This window comes from Seriola lalandi, unplaced genomic scaffold (genome assembly GCF_002814215.2).
Source record: "Seriola lalandi dorsalis isolate HSWRI2012SDOR001 ecotype SW California unplaced genomic scaffold, Sedor1 jcf7180002054694, whole genome shotgun sequence".
NCBI classification, from domain to species: Eukaryota; Metazoa; Chordata; class Actinopteri; order Carangiformes; family Carangidae; genus Seriola; species Seriola lalandi.
In genome coordinates, this window is record NW_019525247.1 from 163,427 (window position 1) to 182,404 (window position 18,978).

General features: G+C 43.1%; 2 protein-coding genes across 9 annotated transcripts in view; both read right to left on the reverse strand.

Moving 5' to 3' along the window:
* Nucleotides 1–11,297, reverse strand: part of mtmr1a (myotubularin related protein 1a) — a 13,886-nt gene extending 2,589 nt beyond the window's left edge. Inside the window, exons 1-18 of one of the 8 annotated variants that reach the window (XM_023423902.2) lie at nucleotides 10,901–11,297; nucleotides 9,274–9,379; nucleotides 9,161–9,184; nucleotides 7,345–7,368; nucleotides 6,312–6,380; nucleotides 4,561–4,648; nucleotides 4,347–4,441; nucleotides 4,123–4,230; nucleotides 3,929–4,027; nucleotides 2,413–2,496; nucleotides 2,106–2,255; nucleotides 1,826–2,014; nucleotides 1,551–1,736; nucleotides 1,292–1,450; nucleotides 1,104–1,151; nucleotides 437–529; nucleotides 211–324; nucleotides 82–125 (exon numbers count right to left, since the gene is read on the reverse strand). In XM_023423902.2, coding sequence (XP_023279670.1) covers nucleotides 82–125; nucleotides 211–324; nucleotides 437–529; nucleotides 1,104–1,151; nucleotides 1,292–1,450; nucleotides 1,551–1,736; nucleotides 1,826–2,014; nucleotides 2,106–2,255; nucleotides 2,413–2,496; nucleotides 3,929–4,027; nucleotides 4,123–4,230; nucleotides 4,347–4,441; nucleotides 4,561–4,648; nucleotides 6,312–6,380; nucleotides 7,345–7,368; nucleotides 9,161–9,184; nucleotides 9,274–9,379; nucleotides 10,901–11,016 — 1,796 coding nt within the window. In that variant the 5' untranslated portion in view covers nucleotides 11,017–11,297. Of the gene's footprint in view, nucleotides 1–81; nucleotides 126–210; nucleotides 325–436; nucleotides 530–1,103; nucleotides 1,152–1,291; nucleotides 1,451–1,550; nucleotides 1,737–1,825; nucleotides 2,015–2,105; nucleotides 2,256–2,412; nucleotides 2,497–3,928; nucleotides 4,028–4,122; nucleotides 4,231–4,346; nucleotides 4,442–4,560; nucleotides 4,649–6,311; nucleotides 6,381–7,344; nucleotides 7,369–9,160; nucleotides 9,185–9,273; nucleotides 9,380–10,417; nucleotides 10,577–10,900 lie in introns of those variants that run through there. The other 7 variants (XM_087178689.1, XM_023423903.2, XM_023423906.2 and 4 more) reach the window with 7 other exon arrangements.
* A 1,085-nt stretch (nucleotides 11,298–12,382) lies between these two features.
* mtm1 (myotubularin 1) overlaps nucleotides 12,383–18,978 on the reverse strand; it is a 23,970-nt gene continuing 17,374 nt past the window's right edge. Inside the window, 1 exon segment of the mRNA XM_087178691.1 lies at nucleotides 12,383–18,978. This exon segment is cut by the window's right edge and continues 19 nt beyond it. Coding sequence (XP_087034817.1) covers nucleotides 18,914–18,978 — 65 coding nt within the window. The 3' untranslated portion in view covers nucleotides 12,383–18,913.

Genomic DNA, 18,978 nt, shown 5'->3' on the forward strand with positions numbered 1-18,978 from the left:
GGGGGCGCACATGGAACAGTCAGATCAGAGTCACTGCTGTCAATCACTCACTCACTCCTGTCAGTCAGGCGCACATCTTACCTGTTAATGTAGGACCACAGGGACATGGTCTGGGTCTGCACCTCCTGCACAGAGACAGAGGAGTTTACTGAGACCTGGATCCTCAGACACCCCCCCCCCCCCCACCGTTAACAGAGGAGTGGTACATACCTTGGCTGCCCTCTCCTCTTCACTGTTGTACAGGAATGTACCAAACAGACAGCTGTAGAGGTGGTCCAGCACAGTGATCAGGAACAACTCGTTGAACTCAAAGGCTGCTGGGAACTGTAGTCAGAGGAAGAGGAGTGGTTACCATTGTGATTGGATGGGCACATTTTTAGTGCTGGGTTATTATTTCTGATGGCTGATGATGATGATGATGATGAAGGCCTCTGACCTGGCGAGTCATCTGCCAAACACAGTCGATGAACTGGACGAAGAGGGGGGAGCGCTCCGAGTTAGCATGGTTCTCATCACCGTGACCCACGCGCTGCAACACAGAGACACACAGTCAGGAGACCTGAGGTCAGGTGATCACACATCTGTCGTCATGACGGCACACAGAGACACAAGCTGACTGTGTTACATCATCACTTCACTGTCTCAAAACAGGAAGCTTCCACCTGTTTCCATGAGAAAAATGCCTCAATGTGAAAACTGTGAGTTTTTCCTGGGGGACCTGCCTGTGGCGGCACAGTGATTTTTGATGTCTCGCTGTTATAACTCCAGCTGTTTGATAAGAATCCTGACCTGAAGACATCTACATGCCAATATGAAGTCACAGTCATAGCGCCACCTCTGGTTTACACTTGATATACAGGAACATGGTTTTTCTCATTTCTACATACATCCATGCCTGTCTTCCTGGGCTGGGCCGTAACAAAGGGCATGACTAATATTTGGATGACATGTTTGTCTCTGTGTCAGACCTCAGCACAAACTGATGCAGGTGTTAGACATCAAACCAGCGTAACGACAGCTCTGGTATCAACACTGATGTTCAGTTGTGTTCGGTTCTGTTGGTTCTCGAGGATATGTTTATGATGACTGTGATCTGAACTCACTGCAGCGAACTTGTGTCCAAAACTGATCCACTCCTTCTCCACCAGAACCTGCAGAAACACACACACACACACACACACACACACAGACATTAGAACAGTGCACAGATCAGATGCAGATGCAGTGTGTGTAGTTGAGTTAGAGTGTGTGTGTGTGATGGTGTGTGTGTGTGTGTGTGTGTGTGTGTGACCTGGAAGCCTCTGAGTGTGCGGTAGTAGCTGTCCAGCATCAGCATGGCCAGAGAGGTGAGCTGAGCGGTTCTGTCCCAGCCGTCGCTGCAGTGAACCACCACCGACGTTTTCCCCGACTCCAGCTTATCAGCTACTTTAGCTGCTCCCGCTAACAGCAGCTGCACACAGCACAGGGTCACACAGCACATCAGACAGGAACACACTGATACTGATACAGAAAAAAAGGTGTGTGTGTGCGTGTGTGTGCGTGTGGTGTACCCGGATGTACTCCAGCCAGTGAGTCTGGTCGATAGCAGAGTGCCAGTGAGCTTCATCTATGGTGGGATAAACCACGTCCTTCATCTTCCTCAGCGACTCCCTCATCACGTGGATGTTGGGGATGTCCAGGAAGTTCAGCTCCACGTTGGGGTAGAAACTCTCGCTCTCGAACCCTCCGTCTTTGGCCTGAGTGAGGAGGAGGACGTGAACAGAGTGTTTGATGAAGGTGCGGGGCGAGGGAGACGAACAACGACAACAACACGTCTTCGTCGTACCTTGTTGGTGACGGCCACGCTGCTCTGCCGGGCGTCAAAGATGGTGAGCTTGTGGGACTGTGCGTTGGCGTCCATGATGATCTGGAGGAAGCGTTCGTCCTCTTTACAGCGGCGGTCCGAAGGTCCGACTAGCGGCTGGCTGCAGCGCACGATGGTGGCCTGAGACTCGGGGTGGATCCAGGACAAGACCTACAGGAAGAGCAGGACCACATCAGAACCAGGAGGACAACAACAAAACAACTCACAGCTCCGCCTCCGCCTGTGATTGGACGAGACTGACCGGGATGCGGTGCTTGGCTCTGAAGACGGCCACTCGTCTGATGTCTTCGTCTGCGATGTTGGTGGGGATGACCAGGACGGAGGGGTAGGTGTCACACAGCTCATAGCTGGTGTTGATCTTACTGATGGTCCAGCTCTCGTTAGGGAGACCCTGCAAAACCACATCAGGCCACAAGCAGGAAACCATGAGACCACGGTGGAGACAGGTGTGACAGGTTCTACACTATAATGTCAGATCAGTTAGTCACTAATGGGCGGAGTTGGACAGTTGTGTTGTCTAGTCGGTGTTACGGGTGCTGTGCAGTCACCTGGCGCCTGTACTCCGCCGCCGGGTCGTACACCTTCCAGCCGTCCACAGGAAACTGCTCCTTGTACAGGAAGGCGAACAGCGGCTGCCAGAGGACGACACAGGAAGAACGTTACCTTCAGGTGCTATATCATCAAGCTGTATGGAAGAAACTCTCTAAACACACCAGTACGTACACCAGTGATGGAGTTCGAAGAGGAACAGGAGGACGTACAACCCTCTTTAACCTCAACTGCTTCTTTTTCTGAGAGTTTAGTTCACAGTGTGAGTGACAGTGACATGATCCCTCACCGGCCTCCCACCTCCCGTACACTTGTTTAGATGTGGAGTCCAGTCAAAGCAGTGTCACTGCTGCTGGTCTGTGAGCTGGTCTCTTCCTCGGGGCAACTGAAGTGTTTTTTTTCTGCAGAGGTTCCTACAAACTAAATAATCTGTAGGATTTTCCATGAAGCAGAAGCTCTGTTCCCTCCTCTAACCCCGGGTGACTGTTTGAATGGATGATTTCTAAACAGATTTATTCAGGTTTGATGTCCCAGACAGTGATAATGTTTCCTCCTTTCATTCAACTGCACTGGTGTTATTTTTTCAGATCACACATCTACAAAAGAATAAAAGCCCACAATAGCTTGAAATAAAGCATTAGAGCAAAAAAAAACTAAAATAAAAAATCAACCGTTTTTCACGCTCTTATTTTGTGGGGAAAGCGGCTAAAGAGGAAGTGGTTGTGTGGGTAACTGTTTGGTAACTGACGGAGATCTATTTTTGCACCAGGTGCTGTGCCTGCTGGCCAGAGGTGGCTGTTTGTGTCTGTCACTCTCAACATGGAGAAAAGTATAACAACATTCCTCTTGAAGCGTCTTTAAAGTCTCCGACTGAAATGTGTAGATATTTCAGGATGTGGTGCGTCCCTGGGAATAATCACTGTGGATCTAAAACACACAGGTTTCTAAATATGACAAAAAAAAACAAAGTGGTCTGTTAGCTCAACTTGCCCCCCATAGAGTAACTTCCTAAAGCTCTGACACATGTGTGTGAGATTTTTTCATGTTGTTCAAACTCTTCGACATGATGAAATCCCTGTGGACTGCTAACAACAGTTTTGTGAACTTGAAAGTTCTCATCACTTCTTCCTCGGGCCTGTCGTCGTCACAGGGTGCTCACACCGTGGTAAGAAGTTGGGTGCTGACTTGGTACCGAGCTTCAGTTCTCATGACGTCCCTCCAGATCTGACTCATCAAATCTCAGACTTACACTCAGAGCAGGGGGGTGAGTTTTGAGGTGATCCAGGACTAAAGGTAGTCAGGGGTCGGGACTCACATCTCTCCCTCCATGTCTCCTGCCGCTCTGCCTCACAGTCTGACCCCCCCCCCCCCCCCCCCCGCAGGCTGAAAATGAAGCCCTGCCCATCACAGACTGAACAGCCTCTTCGAATTAAAAGCCAACAAGCAGATTCTGTCCCGACGTTCTCTCACATCAAATCAATCCAAATATAAAGAAGACACCTGAGTGACACTGACCAGGCTGTGGGAGAGGGGGAAGGCGTGTTTGGCCAGCGCCTGCACCACATCTGGATGACTCTCCTCTGTCTTGTAGGCAAACCTGGGACTCCTCATGTCCTGATGCACAGAGGAAATTCATTTAAAATCATAATACATGTGGTCAGATATTATAATGACCCATCTCGTTGACCTGTGGAATAACTAAGTGTTACCTTGCAGACCAGCTCCAGGCCCTTGGTGTTCTCTCCCTGTGTGGAAACACTGATGGTCTCCAGTCTGCTGATGACTCCCAGGTTCACATCCAGGATGAACGGAGACTCCTGCACACACACCCACACACACACACACACACACTGACTTTAACACACAGGCACTCAATCAATCAATAAGTGATTGGCTGTAAACTGCAGAGTAAAGAGTGAGTGAAGTGCTGTACCCGCTCCACACTGCTGAAGTAGAGCTTGTAGTCTGTGATGGTCAGAGTCCCAGTAACCAGACCACTGAACGGACAGATGTACATCACATCCTTGACTACACACACACACACACACACACACACACACACACACACGAGCGAGCAGGACAACGTATTGATTAATTGGCATGTGAGCGATAGTTACTGGTGCTGTGTGTTGGTGTCGATGTGTTACCTGTGGTCTGGACGGTCTCTCCTGGCAGCAGAGGAACCTGGTTTTGGGACATCCTGACCTGAGCCCCGTATCTCAGAGCTGGAAGGTTCTGCACAGACCACAGAGCAGTCAGCGACACCACAACGTGGACCAGAGGCACCAATATTAGTATTACTGAACATGTTCCTGACGGGGTGATCATCAGACAGTGCTAACTAACACAACTACCACAACTAGATAAACTAATTAAACTCTTTAAACAGCTGTCAGTGAGCTTTTCTCTACAGGAGCTCCTGTATTGTATTTATGTTGAAAACAAACTGACTGATGATGAAAAATGATGAAATCTGAACCTGTCAAAGAAAAATGAACCATGTCCTTCAGGTCTGTGGAAACAATATGACGGAGCATTAGGGCCACACTGGGAAAAAAATCTGAGATTTCAGGGAAAAAAGTCATAATATAAGATCAGAAGCTTTAAGATGAGGAACGTGGAGCATCCTGTGAAGTTCTACTTTAGCAGAGATTCCACTAATAAGGAGAAACTTCATCTTGATGTTTTTTTATCTCTGAAGATTTTACATTTTAATTCTGGTAATATTACGACTCCGATTTGTTTTTTTCCCTGAATGTTGCCCTAACACTCCGTCGTAAGACAACAATGTGGATGTAACACTGTGTTAACACAAAGTAAATATATTATAAAATAAATAATTTGATAAATAAAGCAACTTGTTTGTGAGAACAACTGAACGTCTTCTCTCCTGGCAGAATAAAATCTTAGATTCCAGCCTTTATTTATAGAACTGGCCAAAGACCAGGACGTGTTCTGCTCTGAGTCCTGGTCCTAATCCAGCTGGAGGTCTATGGACAGAGCTGAGACTCTCTGGGAGAACTGGAAGAGTTCAGTCAAAGCAGCACCGGAGAAGAGTAGAGTTCTGATTAAGATCTACAGAGACTAAGTAAAAACATCAGGTGGGGCGTCCCAATACTTCTGTCCATGATGTTTTCAAATTATATGTTACATAAAAAAACAATTCTGTTATACATGGAGCAGAGAAGAGAGGACGACAGTTAGTAGTAAAATAATAATAGGAATATTTTTAAATATATAAATTTAAATAAATATAAGTTTGGACATAATTGTCTGTTAACACTCAGATATTTTAGATATTTAGTGCATTTAGAACAACCCAAACAAATACTGTAGGTTATTAAGCTTTGCAGTGTTTTTATCTATAAAATTCAAGGTTTTTTTGTTTGTTCTTGTTTTATGGGCTACTAACTCCTATTATACTGTAAACACGTCTTTATTGAGTGACATATATAATTAGCTGAGGTTGTGCTGATTCTGAATCTGTGTAGCTCTTGGTGAAACTTTTAAAAATGACCGAAAAGTCTTATTGTTGTTATTGCCTCAGAGGAACAAAATGAAAAGTATGTTCTTTTAATATCCCTGTGGTAATAAAATCACCTTAAAGGGAGAAAGTCAGATGATAACAAATAAATCAAAACATAATGAATATAGTGAAGTGGGGCTGGAGTGAGAGACTGATGAAAACACAGTGATGCAGCAGAGGCTGAAAAATCCTGACTTTCACTCCCAAGTTTGGACCAACCTGAAAAAAACTCCAACTGAATTCAGATCAGCAGAGGAGGAGGAGGAGGAGGAGGAGGAGGAGGAGCAGGAGGAGGAGGAGGAGGAGGCATGCAGACCAGGACAGGGTGAGGAGGGAGGAAACAGGAGGAAGGACAGACAGTGAGAGACTTGCCAAAGCAGTGGAAGGATGCTCAGAATCACTTTCTCCATGGTAACAAAGACCTTCATCATGTAAATCCTGCTGCAGGGTCGAGCCAGCATGGAGAAAGTGAGAGAAAGAGAGAAAGAAAGAGAGAGAGAGAGAGAGAGAGAGAGAGAGAGAGAGAGAGAGAGACGTTACACAGCAGACATTATTCCGTATGTAGCAAACAGTTCATCACTCCTCATCCCTGTGAGCTGTCAGGTGTTCCTGACCACTGAGCCCAGTGTCTGTACTGGTGGAGCTCCACACTCCCAGTACATGCTCCCACTTCCACACTTCCACACGCGGATCAGGACTGATTTAGGATGATACTGGACTCTTTTTTTTAAATATCAGTACTTTGACTGGTCAGGTTTTAATTCACTGAATCCAGAAGCTGAAACTACATCTGGTTATTTTAGTCACAAAATATATCACTATAAGAACCAATCAGAGCTGGAGTGATTGATCAGCTGACAGTATCTAATCACAGTATCAGTATCAGTGTATACAGAGGCCACATGTATACTGTATTAAGGAGAGTCTCCACTCTGCCGATCACTGGAGGTCAGAGAGATGTTACAGAGTGATGCGTCTTCACTCACGAACAATCTTTGGCAGAGAATTTTCCCGGAGGACGGTCGTTAGTATTTTATGGTTATAACCTAATAATAATTATAATCTAATCAGTTCATCCTTGAGTCTAAGTGAAAGTTTGTGCCAAATCTGAAGACGTTCTGTCCAGGCGTTACTGAGATATCGTGTCCAACCTGAGAACAACAGACCTAAAAACAGTATTGGACAAATCAAATGTTTGACCTGATGATGGAGAGGTTACTGCAGGTCAACCTCTGGAGACCATCAACACCAGCACCACATTTATAACAATCAAAACTATAGCTATTTGAGTCTGGACACATACAGTACATATAGTGTGTCTGTGACAGTGTGACAGTGTGACAGTGTGACATTGTTCTGACTGCTTGTATTATCCATAAACAGCTGATGAGACTGAGGCTCTTACCCTGGGAATCAGCCTCTTGGACACCTGGAGGTTAAACATACCCGGTACATGTTGTTATTCCATCTCTCATTTTTAAACTGAGAACATCAGAGTGTGTATCTGTGACAGGTGCAGGAGCAAACACACACAAAGAGCCCAAAGCAAATCCACTAAGAGAAGTGAAGTGATACGACCGGGAGCTGCTGCAGGACGAGGAGAGAGCCGCAGGTCAGCCAAGCATAAACACAAGCAGCAGAGAAGATCTGATCGCTTCTACACAGGTGATCCATTAAACCCTGAACTGTGTCCTGGCTCCACCCTGATCCACTGCAGGTGAGTCACTCCGCAGACAGTGTACCTGTTAATAACCCTCAGACTGAAACAGTGTGTAGACAGTGGAGTCTGTGGATTAACCTGTGTAACAATGTTTCTGAAAACTCTGTTAATGGATTGTTTCAGACTAAACTCCATTCACCTGTGTTGTCCTGGGTTTGGAGGCAGAAACAGAGGGAGACATTTATCTCCACACCTGGACTTAATAAAACCAAAACTATACATGGAGAGGGACAACTACCCTGTACACTGACCCTTTAACAAACACACTGCGAAGCCTTGTCTATATTCATTTAAATGTGTATTTATTAATGTAAACACTGTGTTAAAAGCTGATCAACTGTCAGCTCATTCATCTGTCCTGAGGTTAAGATGATGCTTCAGTCAGATTATCATTCTGTCCTCTCATCAGGAGCAGTGATTATACTGCAGTCTGCAGGGTTAACTCTGCTGCTTATGATGGAATATGATATACAGCCACATTGGGGAAAAAAAAAAGAATCTGAAATGACCCGAATAAAGTCCCGATTTTGAGAGTAAAATCAAAATTTTACAAGGATAAATTCATAATATTAAGAGAAGGAAATATCAGAAGCTTTAAAATGAGAAACATGGAGCATCCTGTGAAGCTCTAATTTAGCACAGGTTTAACTAATAAGGGGATAACTAAAATTTTAGTTTTAGTTTGATTGGTTGTGAGTAACATTCCTAAACACTTTCCTTGAAATATTACGATTTTATCCTGAAAATTACGACTTTATTCACGCAATTTCAGATTTCTTTTTTTTTTTTCTCAATATGGCCCTAATACCCTGTCATAGCTCCTTCTCCTAAACCCAGCAGGTTCAGACTGAGTGTCTGCTTTTAGGTTCTCATTGTGTTCCATGTTGTTTTAATATGCTGTGACAATAAAGTATCTCTCTATCTATAATGAATGAATGGATGTACAGACAGGTGTTTCTATCAATGTGGGAAGGTTAAACGACACAAACATCTCTGCGTATTCACCAACTCCACAAACTGCAGCCTCTGAAATAATCACACAAACTGAAGTTGCAATAGACTGATTTCATTTTAACTTGGTGTACCTAATAAACTGACAACTACAGTAAGTGTACATTTAAATGGCCTCTCATTAGCAGCGTATTCAGCACTTATATACAGCAGTATATACAGCAGTATACAGCAGTGATTATTATTATTGTGTTTAGAGTTTGACCCACAGCAGATCATGCTGCACACTGGACTGAACTTCCTGTACCAAGGTTTCAGGATGATAATTGGTGATGTCACAGCTCTACCTGCTGTACACATGTGTGTTTAGCAGCTGCTGGCAGGCAGAGGCAGAGGCAGAGGAGAACAGTACAGCAGCTCAGCAGCGGCTCATCTACACAACGACAACAGCTGTGACACACTGACACACACATAACACACAAAGCTCTGCCCACACACATATACATATACAGCACATGTGCACACACACACACTGCTGTTTCTGTCTTACCATGAAATCTGGTCGTCTCCCAGCCTGACAGTTACAAAACAACACCGATGAGAAACACTGTCAGCACATTGAGTGTGTGTGTGCGTGTGTGTGTGTGTGTGTGTGTCAGCTACCTTGTTATCCCTGTTCGCGATGTCAGGTGGGACTGATCCTGAGATCTGACTGGAGATGGTGGCTGCGATCAGCTGTTTACACCACTCCACATGAGAACCTGAGGGACTGAGCACACACAAAGAGCTGATACACACTTAGACACACTCACACTGTTTTCTTTGCTGTTACACCAAAATCTGTCATATGATTACTGAATAAATGTACTTAAGATTCCTTGATTCCGATTGGCTGTTGGGTTCCAGTGTCACCACCATGATCACAAACTGACCTCAGATCAGTTCTCATGCTCTTTGTAGAAACAAACTGTAAATGTGTAACAGCCTCCTTGAGGTGGAACAGGAAGAGGGAGTGTTGTGGTATTTCTGTAATCACTGTATCAGAATGCAGTTCAGTCTCTTTAACTCGGTCTATTACTTTTCTATCAGCCTTTTTTTATATTTATAACATCATATGAAATTATGTGGAAATTTCTTATAACAACTTTCCATCTTGTTGTAGTTGAACATGTTGACTTGTTGCCATAAAAATAAAAGTTATAACTACAATCATGTAATATGTACCGTAATTAATGATAAAAAAAAAATCTCATTATAATTAGATCCTGATCATGTTATTAAGTAGTTCACGTTATAAGGACATATTTTCTCCTTATAGGGGTCTTGAGGTGGCTCCTGTATTTGTATCTAATCTTGAGGCCCAGTCTTAAAGAATTGCTTTAATCAAAACCTGGTTTTAGAGTCCTGTGGACACTCACAGAGGTTTTTAATGAACCTGATTGGATTTGTGCTCAGGTTGGACTCGGTGGAGCTATACTGGAAACTATGTGAGGTCACTAATCTTAAGGTACCAGTAACACTAATGAAGTGTGAGTTATTTTGCCTTCACAGGTTCAATTAGATAGACAGGGATGTGTCATGCTAACCAGAGGTTGATGAGTGAGAATACCTTCAGGACTTTACCAATAATATTTCATCTAATATTATTCTTACAAGATGTTACATGATATTCTTGAATAAATCTGAATTTGATCAAATTATAATTAAACAGGTCCAGGTGAGTCTCCAGGTGTCAGTTCGAAGCTTCTACCTTCAGATGATATAACTGACTTTATTTACTTATTTATTTTAATAAAATGTCACTTACTGTAAAACCGTATGTCAATAAATTGAGAGTTGTTGGACGGACACATCTGTAAACATTAGCATCAACCACAGTAGATCATACTGAGCTAACTGAGTTAGTTGTAACTACTAGCTACAGGTCTGTTATACTGAGCTGCTACCGCTAACCACCGCTAGCTGCTAATGCTAGCTATCTGTTAGCAACTGGTAGACCACTGTTGATGTTAGCCTGTCTTACCCTTCTTCTTCTACGGTGTTGGGATGTAGATAACACCGTAAGCTCCTGTACTGTTCCGCCACACCAAACTCCAGCTACAAATCTGCTGATTTAGTCTTTGGAAAGGACTCGTTTTAAAACTTCAATAAATAAACGTTACTGTGTGTAAACTGTGTCGACAGATATATTATCCTCTTCATTCAGGATAATAATAATATAATATAACATAATAAATAGACAGTTAGACGTCGAAGTTTCACATCCTCCTGTCACACGGAGCCTGCTCACCTCTCCACAGTCTCACCGGCCCCTGGTCCGCAGGTCGTCGAGGTCCACGGCTTTCTGTTGGGCCCTGCTCCGTCCGCCGCCCCGGCAGCTCCGGCAGCTCCGGCCTGTTTCTCCATCAGTGTTGACTCCCCGGGTCAGTGGGGGCGGGGGAGGGCCACTTCCTCTGGTATGAGGATGAGGATGAAGTGAAGCTGGGTCTGATCCAGTACCCGCCCTCTGTGTGTGTGTGTGTGTGTGTGTGTGTGTGTGTTGTAAGGTCCGGGACGGTGTGTGTGTTTGTATGGTTTCCTCTCCTCTGGTTGTTCTTCCTCCTCACTGACTCTTTCGCATCTCTTCCTCCCTCTGTAGCCCCGCCCACTAACAGCCCGCCACAGATGGAAGATGAAGAGGATGAAGAGGATTGGGAGGATGAGAATGGGGACCCACTTTCACGGACCTGACACGTCCAGCCAGCTGCAGCTTCTCATCTGGTTGCATGGTCACAGCTGGACACAGATGTGGTTCAGTCCCACTGCTGTGTGCTCATTTCCTCTTACAGGATGTGGATTCTAATGTGAAACTCAATGCAACCTTTCATATAGAGATCCCGCTGTACCGCCGTTAAAAAGCTGTCTTTGCTGGTTTACACTGCAGCAAACAACGCCTCAGAGTGTGATAATAAACCAGTCTCTATCCACACAGCAATTTTATTAATTCACCCTGAATCAAGCTGCACTGTAATAACATTTTTGATGTCTCAGCTGCAATGGATCTAAAATGAACTAGTATGTTGAACACACCACCCACTGGCATTATTGTGCTGCAGCAACAGCCTCCACCTGTGGTCTCCTCCACCAGATGTCCTATGGATACGTCACAATGGAGATAGGAATAAAGCGGCTGTACTGTCCCGTAAGATTTTAATGTGTAGAGCAAACATCAGCTGAAATCCTGTGACAGAAAGATTACATTTGAATAGTCAAAGAGGTAATTTACATTTTGTTATAGATTATAAAAATATAATTTATAAGAATCTGTTGTGTTATTTATTGTCATTGCACTTCCAGCCTTTATTTTCTTATTTCCTGTTTTACAGTACTGTTAAATGAGTGGGAACATTTACATTTATTGATGCTTTATAGATCAATTAATAATCAGCTTATAGATGGAGTTTGGTCCAGATGCGCTGCAGCTGTTTTCCATTAGATCAGTGGTCAAACAATCTGCAGGAGGATTTTCCACAACCTGGCAACCCAGAAGTTCTTATCATCGTCTCATAATTGATCTATAATGCATGAGTAAATGATTGAACAATTCATAATGCCACTAATTATACCTTACAAACCCTTTATAAACCGTGCTTTATCATAAAGTATTACTAAAGAATCCACTAAGTGGCTGTGAGGGATGTTTAGCTTTATTATTGGGTCACTGTACATGAGTCTGAATGATATGAGACATGATCACAGTTGAGTCAAACAAACAAAGAGCCAGAGACAGACGTACTTAAATTAATTTAATCAGTAATATTTACATAACAGGAGCTATCCAACAAACTGTGGAGAGGATATAACATGATTAAAAGACATACATGTGAAATGTGCTCTGACTCCATCTTTCTGCTGAGACCAAAAAGATGCTGAAACACATTTCCTGTGTATTCATTAGAAAGCAGGCTATATTATGACACAAACCCCTCAAACTACAATCCGCTATGTTAATGAAAGAGTCAAACTGAAATGAACAACGACACAGGTACTTGTCAGATTCATTACCACAGAGCCAGAGTGAATCTAAAGACCATCAGAGAACTGAGAGGAAGATGTCAACGGTCTGTGACAAGTGAACAGATCCAGAAGCTTCTACCTTTTATCCTGGGTTATTAGCAAGTACAAAAAAAAAAAAAACAAACAAAAAAAAATTATTCCTCAAAAAGAAAACATTTACCCAATGGAGCAGAAATCCACAATTTATACCAACAATTTCTGAACCAACATTACTTTCCTTTTTTTATAAAACTGTAAGATTTTACACTACACAAAATAATTGTATTTTACAACAATAGAACTTTAGACAGTAAAATAGGTTTTGATTGAGGTAATTACATCATGGTGCTTGTACAAAGTAAAAAATAAAAAAAATAGATTTTCATCTGTTTTCCCCTAAAAACACAACCACCCGACCGACACACGTTTAAAGTGGCTGTCTCTGCTGTTTTACCTCTGACCCTCCTCAGTGAGACCAAACTTCACCTCGGACACAAATCCACCTGTTTGTGAACAGGAACCAGGTTGTTCTCTCTACTCCACCCACTCCACCACAGAGAGGTCATGTTTGAGATCTGACGTACTCGCAGGTGGCCCCTCCTCTCAGACTTCACCTAGGTACACCCCTGATTCTGTTCAAGTTGCCCCCAGTGATGATGGACGGCTTTGGCGCCACCTGCTGGCCAATCCATGGAATTACATGCGTATAGTTGATATCTGGAAGGACTAGGGATGGGTTGTACTTGAAAATGACTACTTTGTACAATTGTGCTGGTATTTTTGAAAAGCAGTTCATACCCTGCCCCCTCTCTCACCTCAACACAGCCGGCCAATCACGGTGAAGCAGATGTGAACATTGGATTGTTGGTTTCAGAAAGTTACAGAAATGGTCGAAGATTCTTTCTCCAATCCAATCCGCAAGAGTAAAGTTCTCCCATTACCAGGCCTCGTTTATGTTGAAGTGAGACACTGAAACTTCTTGCCATGACACTTCTGCTTTTAAAGGTCAATTCTGCCTTGAGAGTAACATAACCTCTGCAACCAACACTGCTATTAACTATTCTCCCAGTCAATGTTGAAGTTTGGAAACTCAACTGAGAACCCTGTGGGTCTTAGAACAGTCAGGGAATGTACCTTTAAAGGGTGGAACTGACATCTTTGACAGTTAAAGGGTACGTTGACACTGATATTTGCTCAGTAACAAAGGGTCATGATGTATTAACCAACAGGGTTCATTAAAGATCAGGTAGTTTGCAGTTTTCAGGGGGATAAGGAGAGGCTTCCTTTAACGCAGGTAGAGGTGCCCAGGTAAACCTTGTTACCAGAAGACTTCCTGTGGTGACCTCCCACCTGATCCCACTTCAAACAAACCCAAAAACCAACAGCGTTGTCCCAAATCAGAGCGTACGAGGCTGGAACCAGCACCACAGCAGTCAAGCTCAAACATGACAGAAGGTGATTCTATCAAGAATCAAGGCACAAATCTGGACATGACCTGACGCACTTCACAAAATGACTTATTACACCTCATTCACAACTGAAACTGTCGCACTGTACATACAATACATCATCATCACTGCTTCCAACTTGCTGGAAATCCAATCAGCTGGAGTCTAGGCTGGTTTTTCCGTGTCTTCCTGACTCCAATTCCTCTCTCACCACAAAGGCTGCTGACTTTAAATTCAGGGATACTGTAGAGAAGCACAGTGGGAGGAGCTTTATAAAGTATCCATGGTTCCAGAAGTAAGCTTCAAATTCTGTGGAGCTAACAACAACTCCCAATGGGCATTTTGGTACGAAATATCCAATCACCAATCTTAAATCTTGTTGCCTGTGTTGATAACGGCAGCTTGAAATCGGGGACATTGCTTTTTAAAAACATTAAAACAAGTGCAGGTTAAAGTTCAAACCAAGACAGCATCTAAACCATGTTCACCCCAGGTAAGTAGAAGGGTTGGCTGGTCTGCCGAACACCAGTGCATGACTGAACAGGAAAGACAGTTGGGTTTTTGCACCATAATATTCATTTGTGAAGGATGTTTCGTCATCACAGCTGCTAATTATAGAGGGAAAATCCTCCCGGAACCAGCTGCTCCTCACACTCTGCATCATCACTGGGCACTTTAACAAACCAGGCAGCATATCTGTAAAATGGTGTGCCTCGAGTGGCATGTCGTCTGTGCTGACAAATACTAATGTAATCAAAGAAAAAACCCTCAAAGTCTCAAGGAGTCAATGTAAACACGTGGTCTTGAGAAAATGCTAATGGGTTTTTTGGTATCTATCAGTCCACTGGTCTCGTTAGAGAGAACTGCTGGGTTACTGTAATAGTAACTCATTTGTGACAGAGGTGTCTATACAATGTTAAACCTGTGGTGAAAGGGGGACTGATCTACAGTGGTGATCCATACAGACATCCAGGTGTATCTACCCAGCGCCACAGCAAAGCACTGTAGCAGCGTTAAAGCTAAACTGCTACCTAGACCACACCTGAAGCTTTGTTTAGTTCTTATTCATTGGTTTTATTGGTGATGGATCCAACAGCTGGAACCGCCAATCAGGATTTTTTCTGATGGATGATGATGATGTGGTGGCAACATAAAGTCTACACTTCAGTCCTGGTAGTCCAGCCCCAGTTATTGATCAAGTGGCCCGGGTTGGAACAAAGAACCAGACGCCGAGGACTACCAGACGTTTCTCATCAGACTGACTGAACACACACGGGTAGAAATAAACAGTTCTGTCATCATCTGACAGATTGAGTGATACAGTACGGACATCGTGATGTTTTACCACAATGCTGGCCATGATTCCTCTGAGTTTGTGTCAGTTGGTTTCAAACTAACTAGAAGGGGAACTTTTGGAGTTAGCAGCAAAATCCTCATCAGGCTATTTCTAAAAATCTTTAAATTCCATTGTCATAACAGAGAAACTTGATTCTGTTTCCAACACACGCGCACACACACTGATGTCCATGTGATGTCCTGAGTTTGACTCTTCACACTGTTGTGTAGAAACCAGCTCCATGACAGCACAGAAACCCAAACACACAACTATCACAGCAGGTGTTTTTTGGACAGGTCGGGTTTCAGCTCCTTCTACTGGAGGGTTTTATGGAAGCTCATTTGAGTCAGGGAGGAAAAAAAGTAAAATGATGATAATAAAGGATAAAAATAAAAAATACGTACAGTAGGTCAAAATTAATGACATATTAGTTAGGTAGAACGTTACGTAAATTTATTTCACTTAAATGTTTTAAAAGTCTAAATCTGTGCTGTAGAATTTAGAGATAGTAGGTCATACCTTTAAGGCTGTGAATCAAAACAATGACAAAATCTAATAAACTGACTTTAGTTTATCTGATTAAATAATTTACTCACATAAAAAACAACAAAATTTTAATTTAGAATGTCAATCATGCATAACTGATTAAATATGTCATTGTTTGAAAACAGTCCCCTATAACTTTAACATTCAATTTTTTTGCAGTTTCTATCATTTTTCTTTATTTTTAATTTTTCTGGCAGAAATGATCTTCCATAGTTTGATTTATTACTTGCTACAGAAGTCAAGGATAATTTCCTAAAGTTTACAGCACAGGTCTTTTAGCTTCCCCATCATCATATTAGTTATGATGACATGTTTTTTTGACGTATAGGGAGAAGCTACAAACATAGAGTCCAATAGGATGCAGAGAGGAGCGGAGAGACAACTAAACTAGTTGTTGTAAACAACACAATTATTTTGTCCAATCAAATAACTGGAGAATGTGCATGTAAAATAACTAAAACTGTCCCACCCGATGTCCAACTGAAACGTGGGAAACTCTTGGATACAAAACCACCACCTGTCCAAAAGACACGCGTGCTGTTCGCTCACATGTGACATTTCACACTGGATTTTTCAGTGAGGGAGGTTTGAATATCTACAAACTGGCTGATTTACAAAAAGAGTTTTTGTTTTTTTTTTTCCGTTTTTGCTCACTGTCCCTAAAACCTGTGTGCTGGTAACAAACATCTTGGCATGGTAAGGCTATCATGGACCTGGTCTGGGTTCTCCATCCAGGCTCTGTGTTTAGTGAGACCATAAAGGTGCGAGAGGTGATGCAGGATCAGAGGCCAGCACCACTTCATTCCCCTAAACTATCTTGAGCACCTGAAATACATTTCAAACGGTATCAAAGCTGCATTCATAAAAGTAAATCACTGATTGGTTGTAACCAAACTCTTCCTATTGGCTAAAACTGTATTTGCTTAGGAAGTGCTGGAAAATACTGCAGAACATGCGGGACAGAGACAACTCTAGCTTCCATCCACATCAACACATCCAGCTCTGACCCGACACCTGATTCATACACTTAGCTGGAGTCGGGACGTCCGCTGCAGGAGCTCCAGGCCTCGGACCCTCCAGCATCAGCTCTGCAGCCTCTGCTCCTCATGGGATAGGCCAACACTCAGTGCAGCAGGTAGGAAGAAGTGTGAGAAGTGAGAGTTGTACAACGTGTTGATTAGCATTACGCTTTGTTCACAGAGGACACCAGCGGCTGTGCAGCAGGACGAAGGCAGGAAGAGACTGGGCTGAGTGTGTCACCTGATCTGCTGCATTTACATTTCAATCACTCATCTTGAATTCGGGGGTGGTTACGCTAATTTATTTAGGTAACCCAGAACATTATATTAAAGTGAATTTGACCAACAGCTTGTGTGAGCAGACAGCAGGAGGACACAGTAGGTGGTGTGTGTTTGGATTTGAGGACTAATTTGATCATTTGACTCTTCTCCTGCTGGTCCAACAACGTGTGATCCAGATCGGATTTTAACTCAGAATAATGTTAGAGCTATTGCTTCAGTTTTATTTCTTATCATTATGGTTTTATCACTTTAGTCAAAATGTTTATTGACTTTCATTCATCATTTTACCGTTTTACTGTAGTAAATCTTTAATCTGCACATCTTTTTTTTTGTGCATGTGTGTGTGTGAGTGTGTTGTTTTACTCTTGCTCTGTGAAATACTTACAAATACAGGCTATATGTTTGTATGAAAGGTGCTGTATGAATAAAGTCGAGTCGTGGATGCCAACAGTCTGCAGCTCTCTACAGCAGTGGCGAATTAGACCACAGACCGTCGTCTGATCAGATTTTTACTTTTTACGTTTTATTACAGAAAGTGCTTGAAACCATAAATATTCATACATTCTGTCATTGTGTTACTTACAGATGGTATTATAGTGAAAATAAATTATTCGCCTTTTTGCTGGGGACCCCCAGGAACCACCTCAGGGACCACCGGGAAGACCTCTCTTTGAGAACCACTGATCTACAGCTCTGTATCATGTTGCTGTTTTCACCAAACCACAAACACTTATTTAGCAATCCAATCATATCTGAAAGATTTAAATCCCTCTGAGAGACGCAGACAGACTGAGACATCCAGTAGCTTATTATGTGAATGTGTCATTTCACTGTGACTTTAAAGGTTTTAAATTTTTTTTAACATAAATAATTTCTGAGAGTAAAGACAGAAATTTCCCCCTGGAGTGAACCGCATCTTTTTTTTTTTTTTTTTGTTTAAGCTAAGCTATGCTAGGCTAAAGCTAGTGCAAGCTAAGCCACACCCCTCACGTCTCTTTCAAGTGGAAGCACAGATAAAACTTCTCTCAGTGTTGAACCTCTAATGTACGACAGTCGTAACTCAAGGGTCACTTACTGGCCTTATCCAGAGCTTCATCTGAAGAATGTGAGTAAGTGGACCTTGAGTTAAGATTATATAAGTACAATTCCTCAGTACTGAGCACACACACAGAGAGCTGGGCCTCGGTTCATCAGGGAATCTGATGTAAATTGATTGAGGTGGACGGAGGACACACACCTCCGGCCCCGCTGCGCTGCCTGTGTGATACACAACCGCTGTGTGTCCTGTGTGTTCAAGCCCTTTGTACTGAGAGCCACTGAATGTCTTTAAGGCTTCACTGTATGACGAGTGTGTGTAGAGATGTGTTGTGACAAGGCTGTACTGTGACATATTGCATAAATCGCCACCATCACCTCTATGGTGTTAGAGTTAACCATCAAAGCTAAGTCTTATTAGCATCCTTAGTTATCACAGTTAGACTGAGCAACACTAATTCATTCCCTGCGTGTGTGTAAGACAGAGATCAGAGTGAAAGACACAAGTGCAAGTCAACAAGTATATCAGAGAGAGAGTGTGTGTATGTGTGTGTGTGTGTGTGTGTGTGTGTGTGTGTGTGTGTGTGTGTGTGTGACTGCCTTCAGAAGGGAGTGTGTAGGTGTGTGTATTGCTGTGATGGTGTGGAGGAGGGGGGGGAGGGGGTGT